This window comes from Fusarium poae, chromosome 2, assembly GCF_019609905.1.
Source record: "Fusarium poae strain DAOMC 252244 chromosome 2, whole genome shotgun sequence".
Classification (NCBI taxonomy): Eukaryota; Fungi; Ascomycota; class Sordariomycetes; order Hypocreales; family Nectriaceae; genus Fusarium; species Fusarium poae.
The window spans coordinates 5,867,199-5,893,867 of NC_058400.1; the positions used below are offsets into that span (position 1 = coordinate 5,867,199).

Sequence of the window (26,669 nt, forward strand, 5' to 3'; positions counted from 1 at the left end):
AATATATTAAATTAAGGTTCTTTTAATAACTTACTTTCCCACTAAGAATATATATATTAAGGTAATAACTAAACTTTATAATAAGGGTTATATAGAAGAAGCTTTTAAGCTATATATATAGTAGCTATTTTTTCCTTCTGTAATTATCAATCTACTAAAAACAGTCAGTCAGTCATAGTCCCTCTACCCCTTTAATCTATAGCGCTAATTGTGTTGCAGATATGGTACATATACCCCCCGGTCGTCCGGCTAGATTACGTACGCCGCCGTAGCTTGTCGAAAGAAACCGACATCTATCGTGATGACGATGACTGTCAAGTCTATAATAATTGAGATGTGGAAATGTCTGTCACTGAAAGACGAAACTTAGTAGGTAAAAGGTGCAAGGATATTTATTTGCCCAAGCCAGGCTAAGGCTAATAGGTACTGAACTTTGAGAATTCGTTAGTGGCTCTACAGAAAGAATTTAAGGCGTGTCAGTGGGGCTGTGTAAGGCCCGACACTGCATTGCATGGAACCTAGGTACCTAGCCAGCCTACCTAGGCTGCCAGTGCCTCAATCCCCTGTAAGTGTAGTGTATCCGTCCATCCATACATTCCAGCTTCTGAGGGTCAAAGTTTAGCATAGCAGCACTTAACTAGTTATTAGTTCGATAAACACCTGTATTTAACATATTGACTACCTTTGAAGTATCTCTTTTGGCTCCATTCTCAGATATAAATCCCGTTTATTTTATAATTTGTACCACAAACAAGAAAGCATTATATTCGAAACCCACCAAAATGGGTGATTCATCTTCCTCTGCTTTACCGCCCTTGGTACCAGCGCTATACAGATGGCAGTCGATTGGATCTAATGGCCGCCAGGTCCAACGCCGGTCTGTGGGCGCTGAAGCGATTGTTGGACTGGAAGACAAAAACAGAAGATCTTTGTACGACCTCTACATCGCTACTTCACTTCGGAATGTTGCACCAGCCTCAACATCGCTGACGTTGCGAAATCTCAAAGACATGTTTGAGCTGGCCTTGTTGGACGCACGTTTCGAGCACCCTGAATGCGCTTGCACAGTATCCTGGGACAACGAAGTACCAGCCATCATCACCTACGAATCGCCAGAGAGCAACGAATCTGCTCGTGTTTGGGCTGAGGGCTGCGTTCATGTAAAGCCCACCGCAAAGAGTGCTCTCGATCTTTGGGGCGAAATAGAGGAGGGAAGATCGGCGGCCAACGATAACACACCCTCCAAGCCGATTGAGCTCTTCCTGCTTTCAGATGTCCCTACAGACTCTACAACAATTCCCCAAGGCGCGACCATTGAGATTCTATTCCATAGTAACCACTTATTCTGGGATGGAATCGGCTGTCGGAAATTTATCGGAGACCTCTTTCGTCTCATGGGCAATTATGTTGACCGCAGTACCGAATTTGAGACGCAGGAGATTCAATGGGGCCAAGAGATCAAAAACCTGAGCCCTGAAGTCGTTGACTCTCTGAAGCTGGATGTAAACACTCTTGGGAGTGAATTCGACGACAAGTGCACAGAGTATACAAGTGCTCTTGTAGCCAATTATGTGAGTTGAATATTTGTTTTGCTGTCTGCTATTTCACACTAACCCTCTCATGACAGAAAAGCCGAGGTCTCAAATTTCTACCAGGACTCCGTTTACCTCGCTGTGTCATTCACAAACTCAGTGCCGAAGACTCCATTGCCATTATCAAGGCTATCAAGACTCGGCTTGGCCCCGGATTTACTATCAGTCATCTGACACAAGCTGCAATTATACTTGCCCTGTTAGATCATCTCAAGCCTACTGATCTTTCAGAAGATGAGGTCTTCATATCGCCAACATCAGTGGATGGCCGCAGGTGGTTGCGCGAGGATATAGCCAAGAACTATTACGCCATGTGCCAGACTGCTGCTGTTGTTCGGGTTGAGAACCTCAAGTCTATTGCAGTGAGCCACAATGATGAGAAAGATCTGCAAGTCAGAGCTATGGAGAGTGCTTGCAGGGATATCAAGAAATCTTACAGCCAATGGCTCGAGAACCCATTCCTACAGGCCCTTGGTATCAGAGTTCATAACTTCGAGGCGAGGTATTTGCATGCGTAAGTGCAACCAGTTCTCTCACGTTAAACTCGGCATTCACTGACATAACCGCCCCAGTAACCCAATCCCATTCGAAGGAGAAGCCAACCCAGTATGTATTCCTGAATCCCGTGACCCTATGGTTCCGATATGCTGACAATCGTTCAACAGCTGTTCATCAGTGACGGCATCAACGAGCGATTCATTCCTCGTGAAATCAAGCGAAATTCAACAGGCGAGAGTGTCATGTCCGTTGAAAGCGTAGACTTTGTTGTAAACCAGTCTTTGCCTTATCTGTAAGTCACGTTAAAGTACAAAAAAGCAAAAACTAACAAGGAAATAGGGCGGTCCGGCTAGACAGTTGGAGGGATGCTTCCACCCTCAACATCATCTACAATGATGCAAACTATACCGAAGCCGAGGTACAAAAGTACTTGAAGAGTATTGTCGAGTTCATGCTTGCTTTCAAACTATAAGCGGTGGTATTTGGATAGCGCGTGAGCTACTTGTCTCGAGAAATGATGTTACCTGGGGTAGACATTCAGCTGTACATTATGTCTAGTGATGTAGTTCAAATGTCAGGGAAGGCTTTGAGTGCGAGCCGTAGATGAAGCAGTACTTATAGTAAATTTGAGGTCTATTTGCAACTTTGATCAAGATTTACGTTTCCGCTATTAAAACGCGATATTTCCTAAACGGTGACCTACGTAACGTGATATTGGGTCGTGGACAGGGAGGGTATGACTGAATTGCTTTTTTCTTAAACAAATATGTTCCTTTCATCTATATACTGTATTTCGACTGAACCGCAAGCCGTCTCATACCATACTTTAACGTGATTGTTAATAAACCCATCGAGATTGAAAACTCATCTTATACCCTACCTATACATGCGAAATGTTCTTCAGGCTGGATTGGTGATTAATACGAAAGAAGCCTGAGAAAGCTTCAAGGTAAACGCATTCCCGATGATGGAAGAAGGCATGGACAACTGATCAATTTAAGACATACGACGAGTAGAAACTTGTAGTTAGCTCGTGTGATAAGACACGTTTACTTCGACTCTAAAATTCATCGTTATGATGAAGGGAGTATTCATGACTCCCAGAATACAAGTTACTTACTGCCCCGAATGTACACATATGAGCGGCGTTCTATCTCCGGCCAAATAACACATTGGTTGGATGAGACGTATTAAACGATGCGAGTTGAGATAAAGTGCAACCGATTTCATATTTGGGTGTTACTATCATAAATTCCCATCCCCGGATACCCAAAGAGACTGAATAAAAGGAACAACGTTATGCAGTGAGATATCCAGTAGCATATTGAGACAGTTTGAAGATTGTAGGTTACAAAGCCTTGAGAACCTTGACACGAATTTCGCCGACATGCTCGGTCTTGCCAGGAATTGCCTTGGGATAGCCAACAATACGGGCGTGAGTCATGTCAATGTCGGCCTTAGTAGTGTCATAAAGCTCAACGTCGTAAGCCTGAGCAATGCGAGAAAGGGCAAGATACATCTCAGCAAAGGCCATTCTGTTGAAACGTTAGTGATTATTCTCCTCAATCGGTGAGTGCCAATGGACAGTGAGGGAAATCAACTTACGTGTAACCAATGCACTGTCTCGATCCCTGAGAAAAGTTGGTGATATACTTCTTCAGAGGAATCTTGTTCTCTGCGGCCTCAATCCATCGCTCAGGCCTGAACTTGGAGGGCTCAGGGAAGATGTTGGGATCAGTGTGCATGAAATAAGTGGACTGGGAAATGGGCGTCTACGATGGCTGTTAGTATGCATGACATAAAGGGATAAGAAGTTCACTTACTCCAGCGGGGATGACATGCTCCTTGTACTTCAAGTTCTCCTGAGTAGCGACACGTCCGGAGCGAGAGATTGGACCGAAAGCGAGACGGAATCCCTCATGAACGACACCATTCAGGTAGGGGAGATTCTCGAGAGTCGCCAAGGTAAACTTGTCGTCTTCAACCTTTGGCAGAGTGTTCAGTTCCTCTCGGAGTTTCTTCAGGCACTCTGGATGAGTCAAGAGATAGAAAAGTGTAATGGCCAGTGTCCTTGAGGTAGTCTCAGTACCTGCAAACAGGATAACGGTACCCTCATCGAGCATTCGCTCAACAGTGCGTTCATGGAGGGGGATATGGGTATCAGCGAGTGCACCGAAAAGGATGGATGACTTGGCCTCGCTAGTCTTGTTGGATAGGAACTCTCCAGCACCGCGTTCCTGGATCTCATTTCGCATCTGTAGAAGATCACATACAGACGGTGCGATCATGCGGACACAGGCGTAAGGAAGGCGCTTCAAAACGGTGACCAAAAGAGGGAGAAAGCGTGCAAGATGGTACACCTTGGTAAGACCCAAGAAACCGTCGCGAACCACGAAGTGAAAGTCGGGAAGATCGAGATAGTTGTAATGCTTGCCATAGAATCGAGAAGTGATGACATCGGCCGTCAGAGCGCAAAAGGCACCATCGAGACTGAGGATCTGGTTGTTGTCCAAATGTTCCTGAAATCGAGTCAAAAGCTTGGTGACACGCTCATGGATGAAAGGCTCGAGATTGGTGATTGTTCGCTTCGAGAAGTAAGGGTTCAGGTAGCCTCGGCGAGCACGATGCTTGTCATGATCAACAGTAGCCGCAGTGGCAGTCGGAACGTCAAAGGCACCAACAGTCGCCGGATCCTTATTAGTCTTTCGAGCACCGGCAGTATAAATGGTGGAGTAATAGGATGAATCCCTGATGTGAACTTCATGAGCGTTGACCCGAACGATGGGTCCTTGAGAATAAGATAGTCAGTTATTTTATCCCACAAGGTGCATCTGTGTATATCTTACCATATTTATCGTGCATCTTGGCGATCTCCCAAAGATATTGGCCATCCCGGATGACCTCGTGGTAAAACTCGAGGTATGGTCCAATAGCAGCCAGCTTTGGTCCCGGGATTTTTCTCAGCGGATGCAAGTAAAGGTTGTAGAAGCAGGAAGAAAGGAAGTAGATGACAGCCGACACTGCGAAAATTCCAACAACATGGCTGATGGGAATGTCGACCAAAGTCTTAACTCGGTCTAGGTCAATCATCTTTTGGACTTGAAGTCTTGAAAAGACTTTGGAATGAAACTAGTGTTTGTGATGATAAGAGTTGAGGAAACATGCGGTAACGAGGAGTACTATATATTGTTGTTCTTGAACACAAGCCACGGATAGTTAGTTGCTTTTATCTTTGACCCCCGCCTCACGGACTCTATCCTCACTCCGGTGACGAAGAATGAAGCATTAGGCACCTAGTCTCGTGCGTCTGGATGATGCTTTGCATGCGTTGCGGCCGAGAAACCTTCACGACTCTGAAGCTGTGCTCAGTATCGAGATGCCAAATAAGCTTTGTCAGAACGTCCCTTGACTGACAAAGTCGGAAACTCACCAATCAACTCTACGAAGCAAACATGGGGTCTGAAAGGCCTGGCTGGCCTGACAGGAGCGATAGAATGCGCAAAGAGATATGCCGATGCAACCGGGTAACTTTTGAAACGGGGCATACAGCTGCCATCTCAATCTCGACCATCAATCGGGTTGCCCACGATTAAAGACGTGATCCCTCTCAACCGCGGTTTAGTTGCTGTCGATCACTTGCAGACATACGTACAGGGTGGTACGATTCTACAGAATGATGAAGGGTCAATGAACTACATGGTCAAAGCTAATGCACGGAAGCAATATTAAGCTTTTGAAGCATGCAAGGTTCTTGTCTCAAAATATCTTTCCCTGCCATGACCCTTGCACGGGTAACCTATGTACATACATGGTCTTGTACGAAGTACAGAGTACAGCCTCCGACATTATACAAACAGCCAAGGCCACATACAACCTGTGGTTACACTGGCCTCATCCTTAAATGGATTATCATTGAACGTTGTAGAGCGCTTCATTTGGAATCTTAGCAGCTCGCAACTACTCTTTTCAGTATCTGCATGTTACTATCTAGCTACCTGCTAGCATTTGGTGGTCCGCATACTAAACCTTTAACTGCCGCAGCAAACTGTAAATACATACCGACGCGTCTCGGATAACGATACATTTTAGACTGCCGTAGTAAACTGTAATTTTCGGTACTTGTCGGACAATATCTTGAGGCTGCTAGAAGCTTTCACTCTTAATAAACTTCTTCTAAATAAGAAACTTTTAACAACCATCCATCCCATCAGGCCATTCTTTTACTCGCCAAAAATACATTAAAACCGTTTTCTAATCATCTCTCTGAAATGATTTACATGGAGTCCGAATCTCACTACGAATCTTGGAGCGCCTTGCCCCTCTTTGATCGTGTTGCGTCTCCCGATCATGCCAAGGACTTTGTCTCAGTCCCAGTCCCAGTCCCAGTCCCAGTCCCAGTCCCAGATCTAAACGACTATGAATCACCAACTTTCGACATCGATCTTTTATCAGAATATTATGATTTCGACAACTTCCCCACATACTCTCTACCAACGGTGGATTCGACCAAGACATTCTTCCCTGAAGAACCACCTTTTTGCTTCGACGTTGACCTCGTGAACCCAGCTGTCGAGCATTATATCACCACATCCTCGGGTCTGTTGGACGCAGTGCCAAGTCAAGTTATCGCTCTCCCCAGCTTCACACGACCAAGCAAATGTCCGTTCCCCAGCTGCAAATCGACCACAATATTCGAAAGCGGACGTGACTTTCGGCGGCATTACCGTCAGCATTTCAAACGCTTCTTCTGTCGCTACCCAGAGTGTTCTCAGTCAACACAAGACCTACAGGAAGTGGGCACGAAAGGCTTCGCGACTCGAAAGGACCGTGCTCGCCATGAGTCCAAACACAAACCAACAGTACGGTGCCCTTGGCACGACCAGCAAGGACAACAGTGTCTAAGGGTCTTCAGCCGCGTGGATAACATGCGGGACCACTACAGGCGGATACACAAGTGTTGACGAGGAACCAGTGTAAATAGTGACTAATACAAGGCAACGTTTGCGAAAGTCAGTATCTCCATAAATTTGCGTTATACTTTGAGCTTTGAGCTTTGCAAATGATGACGAGTTAGGGCAGATCTATGCTGTTTTTACAATATACCCCATTTCATATCCGAGACTCTGTTGCTGATTGGTTCTGGCCCTGTTTTTATTGTTCAATTAATGAGACTCTAACTATACTATGCGCCTCAAAAGTCAACGGTCTTCAACGTATGTAATATTACAGAGCCTCTCTCCACGCGTCGCCATGTTTAAGCGAGATAAGCGTGGTCAATGTTGCTTTGGCCCCGTAAGTTCCACAACAATCTGGATACTTCGAGGCAATTGCGGCCGCTGATCAAATCCTCTCAGTCGGCCTCATCTGGCAGGTGATAAGATTATATTCTACCCGCGCTTCGCTACCCATGCCACATATAAAGCTTCATTCCTGGTCACGTCGTATACTCGCTACGACGGTCCTGCGGGACGCCTCTCGTATTGACCTGGTAAACAAATATCCCGACTTATGATGCCGAGATACCGCGGACAATAATCGTCCCGGAAAAGAAGGCATTGTCGAATTGTAATTCTTTCCGTTTGGGGAGTGATAAGTGACATACCGTCAAGCAATTGGGGGTCACATCAAGTGTGGGAGAGTCAGTTGTTTCGGGCAAAATACTATGTAGGGTAGGTAGTCTAATCTAGGCTTCTGCTGTAGTATCAATGACTCTTTTGAATCAAGTCCTTTTGTTGCCAAGTCTCACGGGGCATGCAGGGAACGAGTCAGTCGTAACAAGCCGAGGCAAAAGCCGTTTCGTGACAACTATCTTTGGTCGCGAAATTTTGACCAAGTTTTACGTGACAAGTCCAAATCGCACATCTTGATGCATGAGTTGTTGATTTTGGCTATTGATTCGTGAATAGCTAAAGCGTATCCTGTTGATTGTCAAATTCAGACTTGACAGGTCCCTGGATAATAAATGAGGCGTTGTCGGTTGTCCCTAGCCGAGATGCGGATTGTGACGACGGAAGAGACAGGGGCAGGGTTCATGGTTGTGAAACCTTGTTCGCTGAAACTTTAATACATTTGGTCTACAAAGTACAGTACAGAGTATCCTTTATCTGTTCAATTCCCAGACCACGTGGTTATTCTGACATCCAGGTCGTATTGATTGGCTGGTTTCTTGCATTCGTAAATACAAACAAGTCCAAGATTGTACCCTGTTAGCAAAAGTTTGCCGACAAGCGGGAGTTCTTCCGAATCCTCTATGCCGTCGACGCTGAAGTAGAACTTTGCGCACCAACTGGAAAGGCCTGTAGGCTGTAGAGCGCACAGTACGGTAGCAAGACCTCCGACCCTGTTGTCATGGTTCTAGTTTCTTCCGTGATGCTCACGTATCCACAGGGTCTCTACAGAGTAGACAGTGGATAAACAATTCAGTACCTACTCTAGCAGTCGGCATTTGAAACGCTTATTAGTGGCAAGAGATCGCTTAGCCTCCAGCCTGGTAATATCGCGGCTTCCTCAGGTTGCACCAAGAATGATGATCTCAATTGTGCTTCCCCTGTCATGAGTTTGCTAGTACGACCCGACTTGCCAGTCTTGCGGCACCTACAAGTCGTGCCAGTCTTCTGACAGCCATGCATGTCACCGACCGTTGAGGTTGTCACAGTTAAAATGATGTGGCGCTCTTGTTTACATATCAAAGCTTAACTATAACTAATGAAGATCCGGCATGCCATACCGCGCGACATTATTTCCCATGGTGTGAACACCATAACCCTTGTTTCATCGATGACTTAGAATAGATAAGCACTTACCAAGGTTAAAAAACTTCTGTAATGACCAAAAGTTATACAAATATTTCATAGAACCAAGACACAGCTCATTGAAGGATGGGATTGAAGACTCCGTACTGCCTTCACATCGGAAAACAAGCTTCGTTTAGCACTTGTAAAGCCAAGTTCTTAAAACGTGGGGACAAACTCTAGATAGTAGGGTGGACAAGTCTGTACTCTGCTGGTTATATCGAATACATTGCTAGGTAAGTTAACTCAGGGGGTAACTAACCCCCCCTAGTGATGGTTAGCCCCTGAAAGAGCCCTATAAGGGGCTGCGCTAGTTAAAATTTAGATTATTTAATTTATTAAAAAAAGGCACTAAGTAGGTCTTAACTATTAGATTAAGTATAAAGCTATAAAAAATAGCCTATACCTTAAGAAAATATATTTAATTTTCTTTTTAATCTTTTAATATTAAATTATATAAAATTATAACTTAATTAGGCTATTTATAAGGTTATATACTTTAGCTATAGCTACTAGAGTATAGCTTATTATAATTCTATCTTAAAAAGTATCTTTATTAATAGGCTTAATAAGTTAACTATAGCTAAAGAGGCCTATAAGTTATAATAATACCTCTCTATTAGCTAAGAAAAAAGGCTTATAGCTTAAATTATAATATAAAATACCTTAGGCCTAGCCTCTATATATAGGTAAATTATAAGGCTTATTATAAGGCTCTTATAAATATAAAGGGATTATAACCCCTTAGGAAAAGGTTAAATAGTATATTTTATAGAGTGCTATCTATTAATTAGAACCCTCTATAGAAAAATATTAGACTTAAAATAGGCTAATATAGCTATACTAGAGGCAATTTAAGGTATTTTTAAGTAATTAAGTAACTCTTTAATTATTAATATTAAGCTTAAAAATTAATATAATATAGATAAATATAGTATTATAAAGAGATATAGGTTTAATAGGCTTATTTTTAGCTAATTAGAAAAAAGAATTATACTTTAATATTTTCCTAGGTTATATATTTAAATTACTATTATTAAGTATATAAATATAATAGGTTTCTTTCTTAACCTTTATATTATCTTTAAAGGTAAAAATATATAAAATTAATAGTTTAATTAGTAAGAGTATATTAAGGGCTTAGGCTTTAGCCCAATCCTAAGGCTAATTAGATAAGAAGGGATTATATAAGGACCTAAAGAGGACCTAGAGAGGGGACCTTAAGGAAGAGGTATGGGATTTCTATATATCCTTTTCTTTTCCTTTTTAAGTCTAATAATACTATTATTAATATCTTAAAAGTAGCCACTTAGGAGCTAGTCCTTTATAGAGTAATAACTAGCTTAATTTATTAAGTAATATTTTTTAATTTTTAAAAATAGATAGATTAATAATTCTTTAGCTTTTAATTAATTAAATAATATTTTTATCTTTAATATTACTTTACTTAACTTATTAGAAAAATAGCTACTAGTTCTAGATAAGTATAACTCTTATATAATTAATAAATTTATATAGGCTTACTTTAATATTAATATTTAATTAGCTTTCTTACCTCTTTATTATTTATATATTCTTTAACCTCTTAATCTTACTATTTTTAGCCCTTTAAAATAATTTTATAAGAATAAGCTTTTAAATTTATAGCTTATTAATAAGCTAAGCTTAATTAAGAAGTTAACCTTCTTTAATTATTATACCCTTATATATTTAAATATACTTATAAAAGAGAATATTATATTAAAGTAAACTATATTAAGCTTATAGCTACTTAATTTAATAATATTACTTTTATTTTACTTTTTATTATAATAAACTTAATTTAAACTAATAATAAAAAAATACTTAATTTAACCTTAAGTTATTAAATTTAATTATTTAATTTAATAATATATACTTTATAAATTAAATAAGATAAAGGCTATAGTTAATAAGGTCTTTTTAATTATAAATAATAACCTTATAAGGTAAGTTTTATTTAATAAAGTAAGAAAAGTAATTAATAATTATAGCTTCTAATTAGCTTAATTAAATTAAAATAATAAGGCTTTATACTTTAAAATAGATTATTTATAATTAATTAAGTAAGCCTTAGTTAAGCTTATTAGCCTAAATAGGAAATTTATATAAATTATTAATATTATTAAGTAAAAGAAAAATCCTTAAAAATAAGCTTAAAATTAAGCTTAATAAGGAATTAAACCTTTAACCTTTTAAAATATATATTATCCTTAGTATTATTTATAGAGGTATTACCTAATTAGTTAGCCTTTTTAGCTAATTATAGGCCTACCCCCTTACTGAGGACCCTTCTGAAGGCCTATAAATATATAGCTAAATTAACTACTAATATTACTAATTTCAGTGGGTTTTACAGGGGGTAACCGTCACTAGGGGGGGGTCAGTCACCCCCTGAGTTAACTTACATGCGCAGATTTCAGGTTTGGATGATGAAGATCTTAGTGTAGATTCCAAAACAGTGGAAGGGGGTCACAGATCGCACTACTAGCTATATGATTCAGAGCCTCTTGCTAACCAAACACGGTTAACTTGCTTGAACCTTATACAAAGAACGTTGTCAAAGTGCATCCGGGATCTAACTGTCTTGGATATGTTGTAACGGCCGGAGGCTATGTTTTGCAGGGGAGATGATAGAATGGTTGCACTTAAGGCCTGTCGACTAGGTAAGCTTTTCTCAGGGCATAACAAGATACCACGGCTGCTTAGACAAGTGAGGTTTTGTTCTCCTTCAACAAACTGCCGTCTAACTAGTCCAAACTTAGTCACGGACAGCAACCGAACTAAACATTTAGCCTCGGGATTCATCCCTAGCTTTAGGCCTACTCTTCATCCCTTGACACCAGGATGCAGCACCTGTCGCTTGCGGAGCTCTCTGCCAAACGTGCCGAGCTAAAGATAAATTGAACTAAAGTTGTGTTCCGGGAGCCGAATGCCTAGTCAAATCCGCCGTTTTGCAGGGAATGGAAGACCTCCGGCGTGCGTCACGGTCTCTGCCACTACAAGTTTCGTGGGAAGGCTATTTTTGCCTTGACGACAAATTGATCATTAGGCCTAACAACACAGGCTCACCTCAAGAGCGTGGATGGTTGAGATGGTTGTCATGTTGTGATATATAGTTGATAGCAACAGCACTTGGCAATAGGACAATAATAGCAACTTGACTTGTTAATTCACTAAGAATTGTTATCGATTATTATACTATCATCATCATGGAGAACTTTCCCACCGAGTATTTTCTCAACACTTCTGTGCGCCTTCTTGAGTACATTCGATACCGAGATAGTAACTACACACGAGAAGAGCGCATCGAGAATCTGCACTATGCTTACAACAAGGCTGCTCATCACTTTGCTCAGCCCCGACAACAGCAGCTACTCAAGGTAGACCCTAAGCGACTACAGGCTTCCCTCCAAACAATCGTTGGCATGGTCGTATACAGTTGGGCAAAGGTCTCTAAAGAGTGTATGGCGGATCTATCTATTCATTACACGTACACGCTCGTTTTGGATGACAGCAGCGACGACCCATATCCAGCCATGATGAACTATTTCAACGATCTTCAGGCCGGACGAGAACAGGCTCACCCGTGGTGGGCGCTTGTCAATGAGCACTTTCCCAATGTCCTTCGACATTTTGGTCCCTTCTGCTCGTTGAACCTTATCCGCAGCACTCTTGACTGTAAGTACACTGGATACATTGTTTCACCACGACATGAAACTGACAGTTATGGAATTAAAGTTTTTGAGGGATGCTGGATCGAGCAGTACAACTTTGGAGGATTCCCAGGATCCCATGACTATCCTCAGTTTCTTCGACGCATGAATGGCTTGGGTCACTGTGTCGGGGCTTCTTTGTGGCCCAAGGAGCAGTTTGATGAACGAAGTCTATTCCTTGAAATCACATCAGCCATTGCTCAGATGGAGAACTGGATGGTCTGGGTCAACGATCTTATGTCATTCTACAAGGAATTCGACGATGAGCGTGACCAGATCAGCCTCGTCAAGAACTACGTCGTCTCTGATGAAATCAGTCTCCACGAAGCTTTGGAGAAGCTGACCCAAGACACTCTGCACTCGTCCAAGCAGATGGTTGCTGTCTTCTCTGACAAGGACCCTCAGGTGATGGACACGATTGAGTGCTTCATGCATGGTTATGTCACGTGGCACTTGTGCGATCACAGGTACCGCCTTAATGAGATCTACGAAAAGGTCAAGGAACAAAAGACCGAGGACGCTCAGAAGTTTTGCAAGTTTTATGAGCAGGCTGCTAATGTCGGTGCCGTCTCGCCCTCGGAGTGGGCTTACCCACCAGTTGCGCAACTGGCAAACGTTCGATCCAAGGATGTGAAGAATGTGAAACAGATTGAAAAGCCTCTGCTGAGTTCAATTGAGCTAGTGGAGTGACCGTCGGTGAATTGGAAGTATGTTTTGCGGGTACTCGCTAGGAGAATTAGTAGTTTAGTAGTTACTGGTCCTTTATCATGATTACAAATAGCTTGGTTGTCTTTTTTATTAGAATGCACAGTTGAACAAGGATGATTACTACTGAATAGGCAGCTGAAACTGATGTCTGTGACCCCAGCCTGTTATCCCACTTACCTGCCCGCACTGCAGGCCTTTGCATGGCCCTGGCCAGGTCATAGACTGGACTAGACACTACCTGTTACGGTGTCGGTGCGACAGGGCTATCTGTACCCTGGCTTTGCCTGCAGTAGGCACCACGGGCTGTAGTTAGTGCACTGCGGCAATCTTGTACCCGTTCGGAGGTAGGAGGTTTTGTTTTCCTCCGGGTTGAACCTTTACAACCAACCAACCATTAGTTGATCTTCAAAACGCTTGCGTTTGCTCTAGATCGCCGCCCTTGATCCTTGTATATTTCCATCATCCAACATTTTCTGAACAAGGTGTGCAGAAACCACACAGGGTAAAGTTTGATGCCTGCTTGACCACTATTGGAGACACGACACACATGTTAAACTCTATCCTTGCATTATATTGTAACATCGCCTAACATCTCCACGTTCTATTCCTTCGCGTTTCTCATCCATCCTGAACTGTATGCCAACCAACAATCATCAAATTATCATTGCAGTTAGTTATCATGGATTTTCCAAAGCCGAGGCAGGTCAGAGAGACGAGCCTGTTGATGTACTACCTAGACGTGGTGTTTTCTTTGCAATGCATTACCCCAAACAACAATTGTCTGGGCAAGAGAGAGTGGCTGTTGACTATATTAACCTCTGCTCGGCCTACGTACTATGCCACATTGTGTCTCGCCCTCCTCTATAAAGAATCCCTTTCAAGCCCTTGCAGAGCTGAACAAGCAATAGTATGGAAAAGAGAAAAGACCTACTACTACATTCTTGCGCTCCAAGAGTCTCAGAAGCTATTGGGTGGACTCGACAAGACTTTTGGTATCACAAGATTGAAGGGGACTGTCGTTGCCCTTGCTTGTATGATCCAGCTTATCGGGTTTGAGGTAAGTCGAATCCACCATGATCATGATGTTCAATACCCCATCTATAATTATTATTGGAAACTAACGCGTTTGGACAGTCTTCACACTTAAGTAGGGGAGATTGGCGTGTTCACCTCCTTGCAGCCAACACACTTATTCATGTGTTGGTCGAGGGCTGGTCCACAGCTTTACTTTCAGGCCCTCCAGCCACTTCCATCTGGTGTGAGTTGGACGATTCGGATTTCGGTTTAACTGAAGACCAGAATTCCTTGAGCTTCGAATACCTTGGAGCTTTGAGATTCTTGTCAAACTCTCTGGCGACAACCGGTATCCTATCATGCATATCTCTTGGCCCATCAGCACCATTCGAAGACTATGGTCACTTACTAGACCAGCCAGGCCTCATACAGATGGATGAGGTGCTGGGGTGCAAGAACTGGGCCATGCTGACTATTCTTGAAGTGGGTAAGCTGGACAGGTGGAAGCGCCAGGAACAAGAACATAACCGTTTGAGTCTAAAAACACTCGCTAGGCGTGCAATGATGATAGAGGATATGTTGACAGAAGAGCTACAAAGGCTGCCGACAAGCGAGACGCTGCCGGATCTCATCACCCGCATTTACGCCGCCTCCATTACGACTTACTTGCATACAGTAGTTTCAGGACTCAATCCCAACCTTTCAGAGGTCCAGGATAGTGTGAGCGCGACAATTCTCTTGTTGGAGAGACTCCCAGATCTGCAAGCTGTCGCGTCTGTTACCTGGCCTTTGGCTGTCACGGGTTGTATGGCCTCAGAAAGTAATAAGGACTTTTTCAGAAATACTCTGAGGTCTTATGACGCTACTTTCACATCCTTAAAAAAGTATGACGGAACTCTTGAGGTCTTGGAAGACGCTTGGCAGAAACGAGAGATAGATACAGAGTCTCCAATTAGGTGGGAAGATCTGATGGATTACCATGGGATTCCAGTGCTCCTTCTCTAGGGTTGGTATCGTGCCCAGACACTCATGTTACCGACACAGACTATATGTAGTCTTTCTGTTGCATAAGCCACCTGATTCATGTAAGTTCGGTGTTCAATTGCCGAAGATACATCCAGGGAAGTCTAGTCAGTGTTTATGTTTCGATTTATTTTGGCGTTACAAACCGGTGCCGGCATGAAGCAACAATGATTTTGATGAGATGGAAGAGCGAACAAGTATTGAGATGTAACTTGAATTATAGGCTTTCAGTATCAACTTCCGAATATAAGCAGCACCTAATCTAAGCACATACATCCGACCAACTGTGCTGAAAGTAGTCTGGAATCATGATTGCCAATCAGTTCTGTGTTCCTCCATAGTCTTGACATGATTTGACTTGTTCAGTGCGTATGACACGATGTTGATCATAGTGAAGGAGTGTTGTTTTTAGGCCAGGAAAGCTATTGTAGTTCCTTGTAAAAGATCATTCGGAACGAAACCTGGTTGGAGCATGACTCGTTCGTGAACCCGAAGTGGTAAGAATGCTGGAACTAGTGACAGGCATTTTCTTCAGTTGGCTTGGGTTGAGATGTTGGTCTGCGTCTGTTGGAAAGCTGACATTGGATTTTCAACATGCTTTTGCAGCGACCCAGATGGTTGCGCATAAGGCAGCGCTGACACCCGAGTATGCGACAACTTCGAGCCATGAAACATCAGGGTCCATTTCCGTCGAGTCGATCAATTTAGCGGCTGCGAGCATCTTGAGGGTTGGGAATAAGTCTTTGAGTGGACAACAGTGACGTGATGTGGTCTAATGTCGTGTTCGTGTTGATAAGAATAAATTGTTGAACCTGATTCCCATCGGCTCTGACCGACAGTCAAGTTAATATCTAAATTCTTCTTATGTCTATGCACTATGGACTGACTCAGTCCGACTGAGGAACCATGGAACGTTGTACATTCTCTGGAGAGAGGCCTAAATGATGTTGAATTGGTGTGTAACTGAAACGTCAGTAGAAGGCCTGAATTTGGAACTGACGAACTTCCGACCTGAACTGCTGCAGGCTTTGAGGTTCAGCATTTAGTGAGCTTCACAGCGGGTATTGTCTCTTCTGCTATGGATATACCGGCATCAAGAAAACTTGCAGAACCAATGATGAGCTACATTGATGGATGGATGGATCATTAATTTTTAAACTTTTGGCTAACCGGCAGAGGCCTAAAATCTGCCGTCGGTGTGTACATAAGATAAGAGTCGAGTCCCTGATCAGGCCCCTGCAATGGTGCATGCCTGGCATCTATTAGACTGCGGCAAGAGCGCAGAAAGCGAAAATTAATAACAATACGTCACCTTTGGGATTCAGTAGTCTGATACTCCAATTCAACCAGATAGCCATTGAGTCTGCAAGCTTTACTATTCATGAATACACTATGTATCCAGTGCTGTTTCTGTTTCGTACTGTCTGGGCTGGCCTGATTTCACAGTCCTCCTCCACTTCAGAAGGAAGGACATGCCTGTATGACAAGGCTTACAAGTGCATTACGCAGCATTTCTGAAGCATTCCCAAGTCGTAATACTCTCCACTGCATTATGCAGCATCCATGAATGTCGAGACACCAACTCTCCAGGCCTATCTGCTAAATGTGTGTACGTGTTTCATTGCATAGGTATGCGCCCAAGAGGCCTGATTCTCAAAACAAGTCAACTACAATATTTACATCTTCGGTTCTCGGACGTGAGAAAGAACAACAAGTACAATAAATATAGTTTAGGCTATCCAGGTATGCCCCCATGCCCCCACTCACCAAATGCGAAAATCCACCTCTACACTGTACCTCTAACTTTAAGTTTGACAAGTCCTTTCCTCCGTGACAAGTGCAGTATCTGACATCACCTTGGGACAAGGTACACCTCCAGGGGAGGTTTGTTCCATGCGAGATAGACTCTGCTTTCTTTGTACCAATTCTGGCTGCTTTTGGAAAGATGAATGTCAAACTCCCAAACTGTTCGTGCCAGCATCATGCGCATCTCTGCGTACGCAAGACTAATACGTATGTCAGATCATCTATCTTTGAGTAGGGGTCTTATTGAGATGGCTGGTTACTTACTTCATACCAATGCAATTTCGTGGACCGATTGAGAAAGGCTTGACTGCATCGAGACGGTCATTCTTGAAACGCTCATCTCCTAGCCATCGCTCAGGAATGAAGTCGTGTGGTTGGTTGAAATACTTTGGGTCGTAGTGTGTTGCCCACATGTCGTTCTCAACCAAGGTCTGCCGGATAAGGACCAATAATATCAGCATCTGTTTTCCCAAACGTTTGCAGCAATCGAGGATTTGCCATTCCACTTACGTCTTCCGGAACAAAGTATCCGGCAACAAAACTGCCACCTTTGGCTATCTTTCGTGGTGAACCTCCACCTGCTACAGGCGGGTACATGCGCAGAGCCTCATCTAGGACTGCCTGCATGTACCGCAGCCCTTGTGTGGACACAAGGTCAATATCATCCGCCCGTGTGTAAGTAGACCGGACCTCTTCAGTCAAGAGGTCCAACGTACGTGGGTTAGCACAGAGAAAGTAGACGGCGGCAGAAAGCAGGGTAGCAGTTGTCTCAGAACCAGCCACGATCAAAACCGAGGCGTTGGACGCCAGCTCGTTGAACTCCATACTCTGGAAAAGAAAGTTAGACGTTAGGCCAGTAGAAATACCAAAAAGTATAAAAATGACCTACTGTTCCTTTAGATTTCAGCCCTTGTGTAATCTTGCCCACGAAATCTGGCCTGTCTGTTTCAGTGTCAAGTCGCTTGCGCACCTTCATGCTGGCAAGCTCTTTGTTCTCTGCAAACTTGGTGAGTAGACCTCGAGGAACCAAAAGACCAGCGTAGGGGGCGATTGTTGGATACCGGCCTATCTCAGCTAAGAAAGCAAGACTCTTAAGACTCTCAAAGGCCAGAGATACCCATGGGTGGTAGGTAGAGTTGTCCAGACAGCTGAAGGACTCTCCAAACGCCAAGTCACCTATCATATCAAACGTCGTAAAGGTATACCATTTTGAAATGTCAACTGTTTTTGTACCATTGCATGACTGCTCATGAAGACGTTGAAATAGCTGATTGACATATGCTTTAAAGGTAGGCTCTTGCTCAAGCATCGCCTGGGCAGAAAAGCCGTATGCTAGAGCGCGGCGGAAGCGAGTATGGTTCTCACGATCGCTACCAACGATGTTGTCTCCATTGGATTGTACTGAGATTGGATCCTTACCATGTTCAGCTTCACCCGATTTGCGATGACCACGAACATCCTTCATGGCGTCAGGGTGATTGAACGAGAGCATGTTTGGCCCTATTCGTACAACTGGACCATACTTCATATGAAGCGCAAGATGTCTCTTGTGAGGAAGTCCACAGAGCATGAGAAGTGTATGGGGAAGTTGTGTAATGCTGTTGAGCCAGGGTCCGGGAAACTTGCGTAGGGGATGGAAAAACAGGTTGTACACGAGCAACATTACAACATATGCAAGCCACTATAAGGCCCAATGTTAGAAGTGTCCAGACATTTGCAATGAGAACATACTGTGCCGCCTGACAAGGCCAAAAAGGGCCACAGGGAGAATTGAAACATGACGTCTAACGATTCGAACGGCGTGGGCAGAGAGATGATTGAGCTGATTCAAGTCTTGGGTTCAGCGCAGTATTAAGTAGCCCGAGTATTGGACAGTTTATAGGTCTATACACTAGTTACCTACCGTACTAGTGGCACTATCTGCTAATTCGTTTTGTAAATTAGGCCTTGAGGCTCCGATGTGACCCCTGGAAACCTTAACTTTCATCCGCTACTGGCTTATTACTGGGCTTGCTGTGCGAAAACATCATGCAATCCTAAACTAGGCCCTCCAACGGCTTGCAACTTTATTTAGCATGCCCAGGTCCTCTTAGCTCCCTCCATTCTCACCGTATCCTTCGCCCGCAGTATTCCCATCCACACTACTCGTTAGCTTTTCCGAACAACATCAACACCTCCATTTCCCACTATTCAATTGAAAAACTGCAGTTTTATGTAATTTTTGGATGATACACATTGGTATAGTGGCTCGTTAGGTAGTCAGGGACATGGAGCAGCTAAGCAAGCTTGAGTATCTACTGAACAAGTTGCATGCTGGACTGAGATACAGGGAGCCATTAGCTATGGTATCTGTTAGCATTGCCTTCCTTCGTATAGCATCAAGCAACAGATGTACAATACCTTTCATTCTTTCCATTAATTGAAAGTATCGTTGGAGATGGCTGTGATTCGGAATCACCCTCGAGTATGTCTTTAGCTGCGTTCTTTCTATCATAAAGTTGATGCGGAACGTGGTCGGTTAGGTAAGAGTCGAGATCCCTCATGCAAAGACTTGCTACGATTGGAATGACCCCCAATGCCACGGCGAAATAGTACACATTCGCATATGAAGCTGCGTAACTATCTGCCATGGCCTTGCTGACTAGCTGAGAAATATTGGTCGTCATTCCGGGGAGAGCGTTGACAGCTTCTATTTGTCCCGACTTGGCAGCCTCAAGAAGACCAGAGAAAGAACCTTGTGGAAATCCCGTACCACGCAGCGCTGAACTGAGATGGGTCGTTAGTTCGCGCGGATAGCGGTTGGTGTAGACGGCGATGAAGGCGGCGGTGAAAATAGAACCACAAAAAGGTCGGGCAGCAGCGACGACAGCTATTTAAGGCCTTAGTAAGATCTCTTGAGTAGATGCAGAAAGGAAAACATACCGAAAGCGACGCCTAAATTCTCATCCGTCGTAATGAATTGGACAAGCATCATTGTGACATCCTGAGCCCAGGCGACTATAAAGCCGGCAAGAAACGAGAACGCTATGGCGGAGCCCTTGTTATCTCGGTTGATAGAAGACATTGCTCCTAGGAAAGCAGTGAGCCACATGGTTCCCACGAGTATCTGCAAACGGATATGCTTGATGAGATGAAAACAGCTGCCCAGAGTCACAACTCCCGCCCATGTACCAAAAGTGGCAGTTGCTGTCATCCATGCAGTCTCTTCCCAGCCCTTCAAGCTGGAACCGAAGATGTTGACGACTTGTTGAGGGTAAATAATAATGAGGGAAAGATGCATTGCGCCCATGATGGAACTGATGAGAAGAATACAGACAAAGCCACGAACATCTTTGAAGAGTTTCGGCGGTACCATGGGTCGTTCGGGGTTGCCATAGACCTCGTATAAGCCAAAGATAATGAGTGTTCCAGCGCCGGATGCTATGAGTCCGATGACCCTGGCAGAGTTCCACGGGTTGTTCGGTTGGCCACCCCAGGAAACACCAAGGAGAAATAGTGATGTTCCTGCAGTGAGAAAGATGATGCCTATCCAGTCTACCTTTACTAGTTCAGCCCGCTTGCTGGCGTTTTTGCCGTGAAGTTGCGTGAATGACGGAGGGTGATACCATATAACAATAAGTGCGGTTGCAATCGCTGAAAATATGTTAACGCCATTACCATAGAATTGTCGAGAGAAACAAACCACTTACAACTTATGATGATATATATGTAGAAGATCCAACGCCAACTGCCTTGGATGCTGAGACGCTGACCAAAGTAGGGGCCCATAGTGGAAACAATGTTGGGAATAGAAACAAGAAGGATACCCAAGAACTTGGTTTTGTTACTCATTAGCTCGCCGATGATAAGAGGGGCTGAACCTGCGGGACCAGCGGCCACACCCAGCATTGTCATAGCAGCCAACAGAGCATTGAAATTGGTAGCTGTACAAGCAACGATAGCACCAATAAGTCCCAGAATATGAGTAACAATGACAAATGGCCGTCGCCCAAATCTGTCAGTAAGACGACCCATCATTAGGATACTGACAGCTTGGCCAGTTGTCCATAGAGTTGAGAAGAGAGTTGAGTTTTCACTTCGGCCAACATCTTGAAGTATATGAGGAAGAGCAGAGGATGACGCCAGAAGAAGAAAATACGTAGCGACAACATTGAGGGAGAAGGCTGAAAACGTTGCCACAACGCGAGTTGAGCGATAGTATCCGTCTGGTAACTCCGCGGCTGAAGTGGCGAGAGCTTTGGCTCGCAGCCTGTCGTCTGACTGAGAGTCAAGGATGAGCCCTTCGTCTGGAACTGCAGCATTCATCGTATTATGATTGACTGAATGGATAACGTGATCTTGTAATGTACTGCACTCAAGTTTATATGTTGTACTCAATAGTTCCGGTAGTCGCAGGAAGGGGTAAACACCATAGACTTCTATCCTTCATATATATATTGGCTACAGTTAACCTTATTTGGTCGTTCTATTTCCACTGTCACCCTACATCATGTAAAGCTTAGTACGCTCAACATCGACTGTTACTTCTCAAGGTTACATCTTGGTAGTCGATTACTTGAGGGCCGAATCGACACGGAAAGCTCGGGACACCATTTAAGGTAACGTAAAAGAGCCATTCTGTCAGGGTTCCCTGACTATGATTGGATATGCGGGAAGCGAGAACCCTCAAAGTCCAGGTGGAAGGCCTTATGCAGAGTCTAGAACATATCGCTGGCCATGGTTCGTCGGCTAATTATCCTTGGTTGGGAATGGATCCCTTCACTTATTGTTTCAGTACGCAGGGGGCGGACTTTAACAAACACTCAGTGACCGAGGAATGGATGACGAAAGACGAGTGAGCATTTGAGGGACCTTTAACAACGAATGCAAAACTTGCCATGGCACATTGAGGGTCAGTTGTTGCTGTTCACAAATTGAACTTTCATACTCATTTGGCATTAAGTGTAAGGCAATGAGTCAAGAAGGCTGCGCCTCAGGTGGTTGACGCTACAAAGACTGGATGAACTAGTTTATAATATATATCAAGTCTACTCTGGTGTTGCTAAATCGACCTCTGCAAGTCTGATGTAAGAATGTTCTGGCATGCTAGTCAGACCTTCGATAGTACGATAGCTAGAGAGCTCCCTAGGACAAGGCAATAGCTCAAAGTTCCACATCAAGATAGCGATGGACGTCTTCAGCTGTTGATAGCCTAGTCTTCTGCCAAAACAACCACGCGTCCCCAAACCAAAGGCCAATGTTGGACCAGCCAACCCATCAAATTCCACGGTCTCGGTCGCACCAGTCTCATTGGGAACGTTAATTGGCGCCACCTTCTGTCCAAGCCACCTTTCGGGTCTGAATTCTGAGATGTCATGATTATCCCAAGTCTGGTCCTTCTTCTCACCAGCAGCCTGGCAACTCTGGCTTCTTTTACTCTCATCAATCTCAAAGCCAGGAGTCCATACGCTAGGCCCATGAGTGAGAAAAAGAACGTCAGTTCCCTTTGGAATGTGGTATCCCAGGATCTGTGTGTCGACCTTGGACAAACGTTGAAGTGCAGGTGTTGCTCCAGCGCATCGTAGAATCTCTTCAATAACAGCTTCAAGGTAGGGAATACGCGCCACAGCAAGCTCTTGGAAAGTTGGGCTGCGCTTCCCAGCTTTCGCCTTGGCGAAGGATGACTGTAAAACCCGTCGAAGACGCTTCTGGACACCGACGTTGTCCGTGAGGAACTTCAAGCCCCAAAGAGTGGTAGTACTTGTCGTGTCAAAACCGCCTAGGATCAGTCCGAACAGCTGAGATTACAAGATGAATTAGTTTCCATCGATATAGATTTCTCTTAACCAGTTTACTTACCTCGCCTTGCATCATGGTTGAGAAATAGTTGGGACTCCGATTTTCCGCTTGAGCCAACGCTGTTTCACGTAGTACCATCTGGTCCACCGCCGAAGTAACAGACGGACCACCGGACTTGCTACCTTCTTTTGGAAGTCTAGAAACTGCAGATCGAAGACTACCACGCAGAAAATCGTCTCTGATCTTTCGGACCCTCCTGAAGTATGGCATGTTCATTGTCACCTTTGCCTGAATCTTCGCTATCGGTGAGCCTTGTAGACCTTGCGGGGCTTTGGCTAGATCAATTGTTGCATTGATAAGATCATCAAAGGCAACGCCAGGAAAGTCAAAGGGTTGAACACTTTTGTCGGTATTTCGGCTCGTATGCTCGGTATTCCACTTTTCCAACATCTCGATTTTGGGAAGAGTGGTGCTGGACTTGTAATATTCTCCAAATGCGAAGCTATACACAGCATCCAATACGGCTCCCTGAATATCCTGGGTTGCAAGAAATGGAGATCCGTCGGCAATTTTAGCTTTCAGTTCCCAGACTCGCACAAGTCTCATGATGTTAGCGTGGAATGCAGGTCCTGCAACCTTTTGGATAAAGGAAGGTAACATGACATCTTGAACGAGTTTTCGGTGCGTTCGAAAGACCGCATTCGTTTGCTCGTATATGTGATGATCGGGTATCACGTCTTCCAAAAGACCTCGAATGTTGGTGGATCGATCAAAATCTTTACGTCGCAGCATAATATCTTGCGTCTCACGAAAGTCGGCAAGGATAACGGTGGGACGGTGTAACGGGCTGAGAAACAATTGGATGATTGGTGATTCAAGATTCTTCATTTGTTGGATTATCCAGTCCATATGCGTTTGATTGTTGGCCTTTGTCCCCTGAATCATAGCTGGAATGTCGCCGAAAAGACTCTGCAAAGCAAGTGGGTTGTAAGGAATATCCGATATTGGCTTTGGTAGTGCCCACTTGTACAGCAAGTACAAAGCAAGCACTACTAGGCAGAGGGATAGAAACATGATGGCTGCTTCGTTCAGTATGATAAGAAAGATATGGTTGCCATAGGACAAAAGAGTGTAATCGAACTATTGTACAGCAGCACGACAAGAGAGGGAATCACCAAATGTTGGGCAACGGGATGGCTAAGGATTTAACATATTGCAAGAAAACTTTAGATGGAACTCATGTCAGACACTACCGAATCAGAAAGCCCTTGATTGGTCGTGTAACTTCTGCACGAGAGAAGAGACTCATTGTGTGGATGGATACCTCAATGGACTTCTGCCTCACTTTCAATTGAAACGCAATTCCTCAACGGGTACCCGAGACCAGCGTCGCTAGCTTGTCTGCTTTCCATAAGGATGGCCTAAGAGTTGTTGATTCACAGTACCATGACTGCGTACCAAATGCCCAAGCCAAGTTAGACTATTATGAGTGCAGTGAAAAGCGTCTGGCCCAAGGCCTCCTGGCGCGTTGCAGGGCCCTGGTTTATATCCACTTTGTGGTAGGCCTGATCCAAACCCAATTCGGGAGGCCTGGATTCCTAATCTGGCCAATGATATCGTCCGTAAGATGGTTGATCAGTATCGAATTCGTTGATAGGAACAGGGGATATGCCATTTCAAAGTCTGTCTTTGACGGATGAGGCGGTGGAAAACAGTTTTGACGCGGCCTACCAAGTTGTCAACGAATACCAGACGTTCTTGGGAATAGACAGCGTTCCGTTTCCTGTAGAATGATAATTCATCTAGTAATATTTCCATCTTTTAAATATATATGTACCGCTCTTTTCATTGCAAAAAGAATAAACAAGAATATTTCTTCATTATTAAACACTATCCACGATGTTGCCACAAGTTATTCTGAACCACCTGGGCTCTATTGGCGAAGCTGCCTCAACATGGTTCGCAGAAAACGGATATCTCAGCTCTACCACACAATGCCCGCCCTTGCCTAAGGGAGATCTCAACTATGACATATATATGGGCTATCCCGAGATGTTCGCATGGGACAAAAAGCGTTGCGTTGCTTACGTTAGGTATGTGACCTTCCACTATATAGAAAGTGTTTCCTGCTAATTTCCGACTTTAAGTAACCTGTACAACGCCACTGTCAGTACTTGGGATCCTTACAAGTCTGTTGTTCTTGACACCATCCATTTTCCAGGTCTCAGTCACCCTGGCAATTCAGCCAGCCCGAACCCCCTACACGCTAGCGGGATCATCCTGAGACCTGACGCATATCATGCTGAGACTCTTGAAGTCGTGATTGATAACGGAGACGCCTTTTACAGTGATGGCTTCAACGTGTCGGGACCCGACCACTTGATGAGCATTGACTTGAAGACGAAAGAGGTTACCAGCCAGTTGCGTCTCAACAACGGCCTTTATGCCGGCTATGCGGATGCCAGTCTTGGACCTGATGGTAACACATACGTCCTTGGAACCTACTCATCCAACATTCTGCGGGTGACTCCAGACAAGGAAATCTCGACTTTCTATGTTGCTGAGCCCCTTGGCCCACCCCGGTTGTACGGCTTCACCGGCATTGCTCATGTAGGAGATGCTATGATTGTTCCCGACAACATTATTGGGCAGCTCATTCGCTTCGACGTCCGTGACAAGGTCGGCACTCCCATTGTTATCAAGCAGACTCCTTACCACGAGTTCAAGACTGCAAACGTTCTGCATTTCCCCGAAAGATACAACGATACAGTCCTACTGGTTGCTGAGAACAAGACACCGGATCATCCCTTTGGTGGCGTGTCAGTTTATCAGGACAAGACTCAGCAGTTCAATGAGGTTGAATTTTTGGGATTCCTACCCAGCCGTCTCGAGAATGCCTTGACGACATCTGCCCGGCAGATGACCGATCGTATTTACGTGGTTGCTCTACCAATCGACGGTGCCAACATTACCGTTGCTGGTGAGAGTAGCAGGTTCGTTTTTCAGGACATCACCGAGGAGTTGGATTTGATGATCTCTCCCGAGAGTAAGGACGAAGCCCGCCAGGAAATCTAAAAGGTTTAATAGTAAGAGGGTGGAGTATTGTATGATGGTTACTTAAGTATATTAAGGTTAAAGAACTAGATATATAAGAGGAACTAGATATATTATAAAGACTATTAATAGATTAAATAAATAAAGATCTAAGATTTTAATATTCCCCTTTAAGTTAATAATAGTTTATTTTTATTATCTTTATATAATATTTATCCTTTATAATATTTAATTATATATATTTTTATATAATATATAGTATTATCTTAATAAAACTTAAAAAATATCTTTATAAGTAAAAAATTAAAAAAGAAATAATATATATTTATATATAAATTCTTCTTTATAAGCTATATTTAATATATATATATAGATCTAGCTTATATATATATAATAATATTATTTAATTTATAATTAATTAAATAATAAATATATTATAATACTTTTAAAATTATAATATATTTAGTTTTTATTAATAAGTTTAAAAGCTAAATAGAATTTCTTAAAGGCTTATTAAGAAACTCTTTTTATAAATCTATTAATAATTTAATTAATTATTAAAATATATTTTATTTATATATTACTATTAATAATTTATTCTTAGATATAATATTATTAAATAGTAATATATTTTATTTTATAGTAAAATTAAAAGTTTTTAAATATTATAA

At 43.4% G+C, this 26,669-nt stretch overlaps 10 protein-coding genes across 10 annotated transcripts; 5 read left to right on the plus strand and 5 right to left on the minus strand.

Moving 5' to 3' along the window:
• Positions 1-782: 782 nt before the first annotated feature.
• On the plus strand, positions 783-2,562 carry TRI3 (trichothecene 15-O-acetyltransferase; the record flags this gene model as incomplete). Its single annotated transcript, XM_044850431.1, has 5 exons — positions 783-1,571; positions 1,628-2,106; positions 2,165-2,198; positions 2,258-2,382; positions 2,430-2,562. 5 exons carry the CDS (start codon positions 783-785, stop codon positions 2,560-2,562), a joined length of 1,560 nt encoding a protein of 519 aa, XP_044709141.1.
• An 876-nt stretch (positions 2,563-3,438) lies between these two features.
• TRI4 (Trichodiene oxygenase) lies at positions 3,439-5,180 on the minus strand (the record flags this gene model as incomplete). Its single annotated transcript, XM_044850432.1, has 4 exons — positions 3,439-3,625; positions 3,696-3,862; positions 3,914-4,878; positions 4,937-5,180. The coding sequence occupies 4 exons, from the start codon at positions 5,178-5,180 to the stop codon at positions 3,439-3,441; spliced, it is 1,563 nt and encodes a 520-aa protein (XP_044709142.1).
• A 1,178-nt stretch (positions 5,181-6,358) lies between these two features.
• TRI6 (transcription factor) lies at positions 6,359-7,051 on the plus strand (the record flags this gene model as incomplete). The annotated part of the gene is made up of 1 exon (XM_044850433.1): positions 6,359-7,051. The coding sequence occupies one exon, from the start codon at positions 6,359-6,361 to the stop codon at positions 7,049-7,051; it is 693 nt and encodes a 230-aa protein (XP_044709143.1).
• Positions 7,052-12,111: 5,060 nt separating this feature from the next.
• Positions 12,112-13,305, plus strand: TRI5 (Trichodiene synthase; the record flags this gene model as incomplete). Its single annotated transcript, XM_044850434.1, has 2 exons — positions 12,112-12,580; positions 12,641-13,305. 2 exons carry the CDS (start codon positions 12,112-12,114, stop codon positions 13,303-13,305), a joined length of 1,134 nt encoding a protein of 377 aa, XP_044709144.1.
• A 697-nt stretch (positions 13,306-14,002) lies between these two features.
• TRI10 (transcription factor TRI10) lies at positions 14,003-15,342 on the plus strand (the record flags this gene model as incomplete). The annotated part of the gene is made up of 2 exons (XM_044858470.1): positions 14,003-14,380; positions 14,458-15,342. The coding sequence occupies 2 exons, from the start codon at positions 14,003-14,005 to the stop codon at positions 15,340-15,342; spliced, it is 1,263 nt and encodes a 420-aa protein (XP_044709145.1).
• Positions 15,343-15,949: 607 nt separating this feature from the next.
• TRI9 (uncharacterized protein) lies at positions 15,950-16,081 on the minus strand (the record flags this gene model as incomplete). Its single annotated transcript, XM_044858471.1, has 1 exon — positions 15,950-16,081. The coding sequence occupies one exon, from the start codon at positions 16,079-16,081 to the stop codon at positions 15,950-15,952; it is 132 nt and encodes a 43-aa protein (XP_044709146.1).
• A 1,131-nt stretch (positions 16,082-17,212) lies between these two features.
• Positions 17,213-18,945, minus strand: TRI11 (isotrichodermin C-15 hydroxylase; the record flags this gene model as incomplete). The annotated part of the gene is made up of 5 exons (XM_044850435.1): positions 17,213-17,366; positions 17,431-17,597; positions 17,677-17,994; positions 18,056-18,847; positions 18,898-18,945. The coding sequence occupies 5 exons, from the start codon at positions 18,943-18,945 to the stop codon at positions 17,213-17,215; spliced, it is 1,479 nt and encodes a 492-aa protein (XP_044709147.1).
• Positions 18,946-19,502: 557 nt separating this feature from the next.
• Positions 19,503-21,471, minus strand: TRI12 (trichothecene efflux pump; the record flags this gene model as incomplete). The annotated part of the gene is made up of 4 exons (XM_044850436.1): positions 19,503-19,506; positions 19,567-20,035; positions 20,089-20,799; positions 20,856-21,471. 4 exons carry the CDS (start codon positions 21,469-21,471, stop codon positions 19,503-19,505), a joined length of 1,800 nt encoding a protein of 599 aa, XP_044709148.1.
• Positions 21,472-22,193: 722 nt separating this feature from the next.
• Positions 22,194-24,018, minus strand: TRI13 (cytochrome P450 monooxygenase; the record flags this gene model as incomplete). Its single annotated transcript, XM_044850437.1, has 2 exons — positions 22,194-22,943; positions 23,005-24,018. The coding sequence occupies 2 exons, from the start codon at positions 24,016-24,018 to the stop codon at positions 22,194-22,196; spliced, it is 1,764 nt and encodes a 587-aa protein (XP_044709149.1).
• An 825-nt stretch (positions 24,019-24,843) lies between these two features.
• TRI14 (Core trichothecene cluster (CTC) protein 14) lies at positions 24,844-26,019 on the plus strand (the record flags this gene model as incomplete). The annotated part of the gene is made up of 2 exons (XM_044850438.1): positions 24,844-25,037; positions 25,092-26,019. 2 exons carry the CDS (start codon positions 24,844-24,846, stop codon positions 26,017-26,019), a joined length of 1,122 nt encoding a protein of 373 aa, XP_044709150.1.
• Positions 26,020-26,669: the final 650 nt, after the last annotated feature.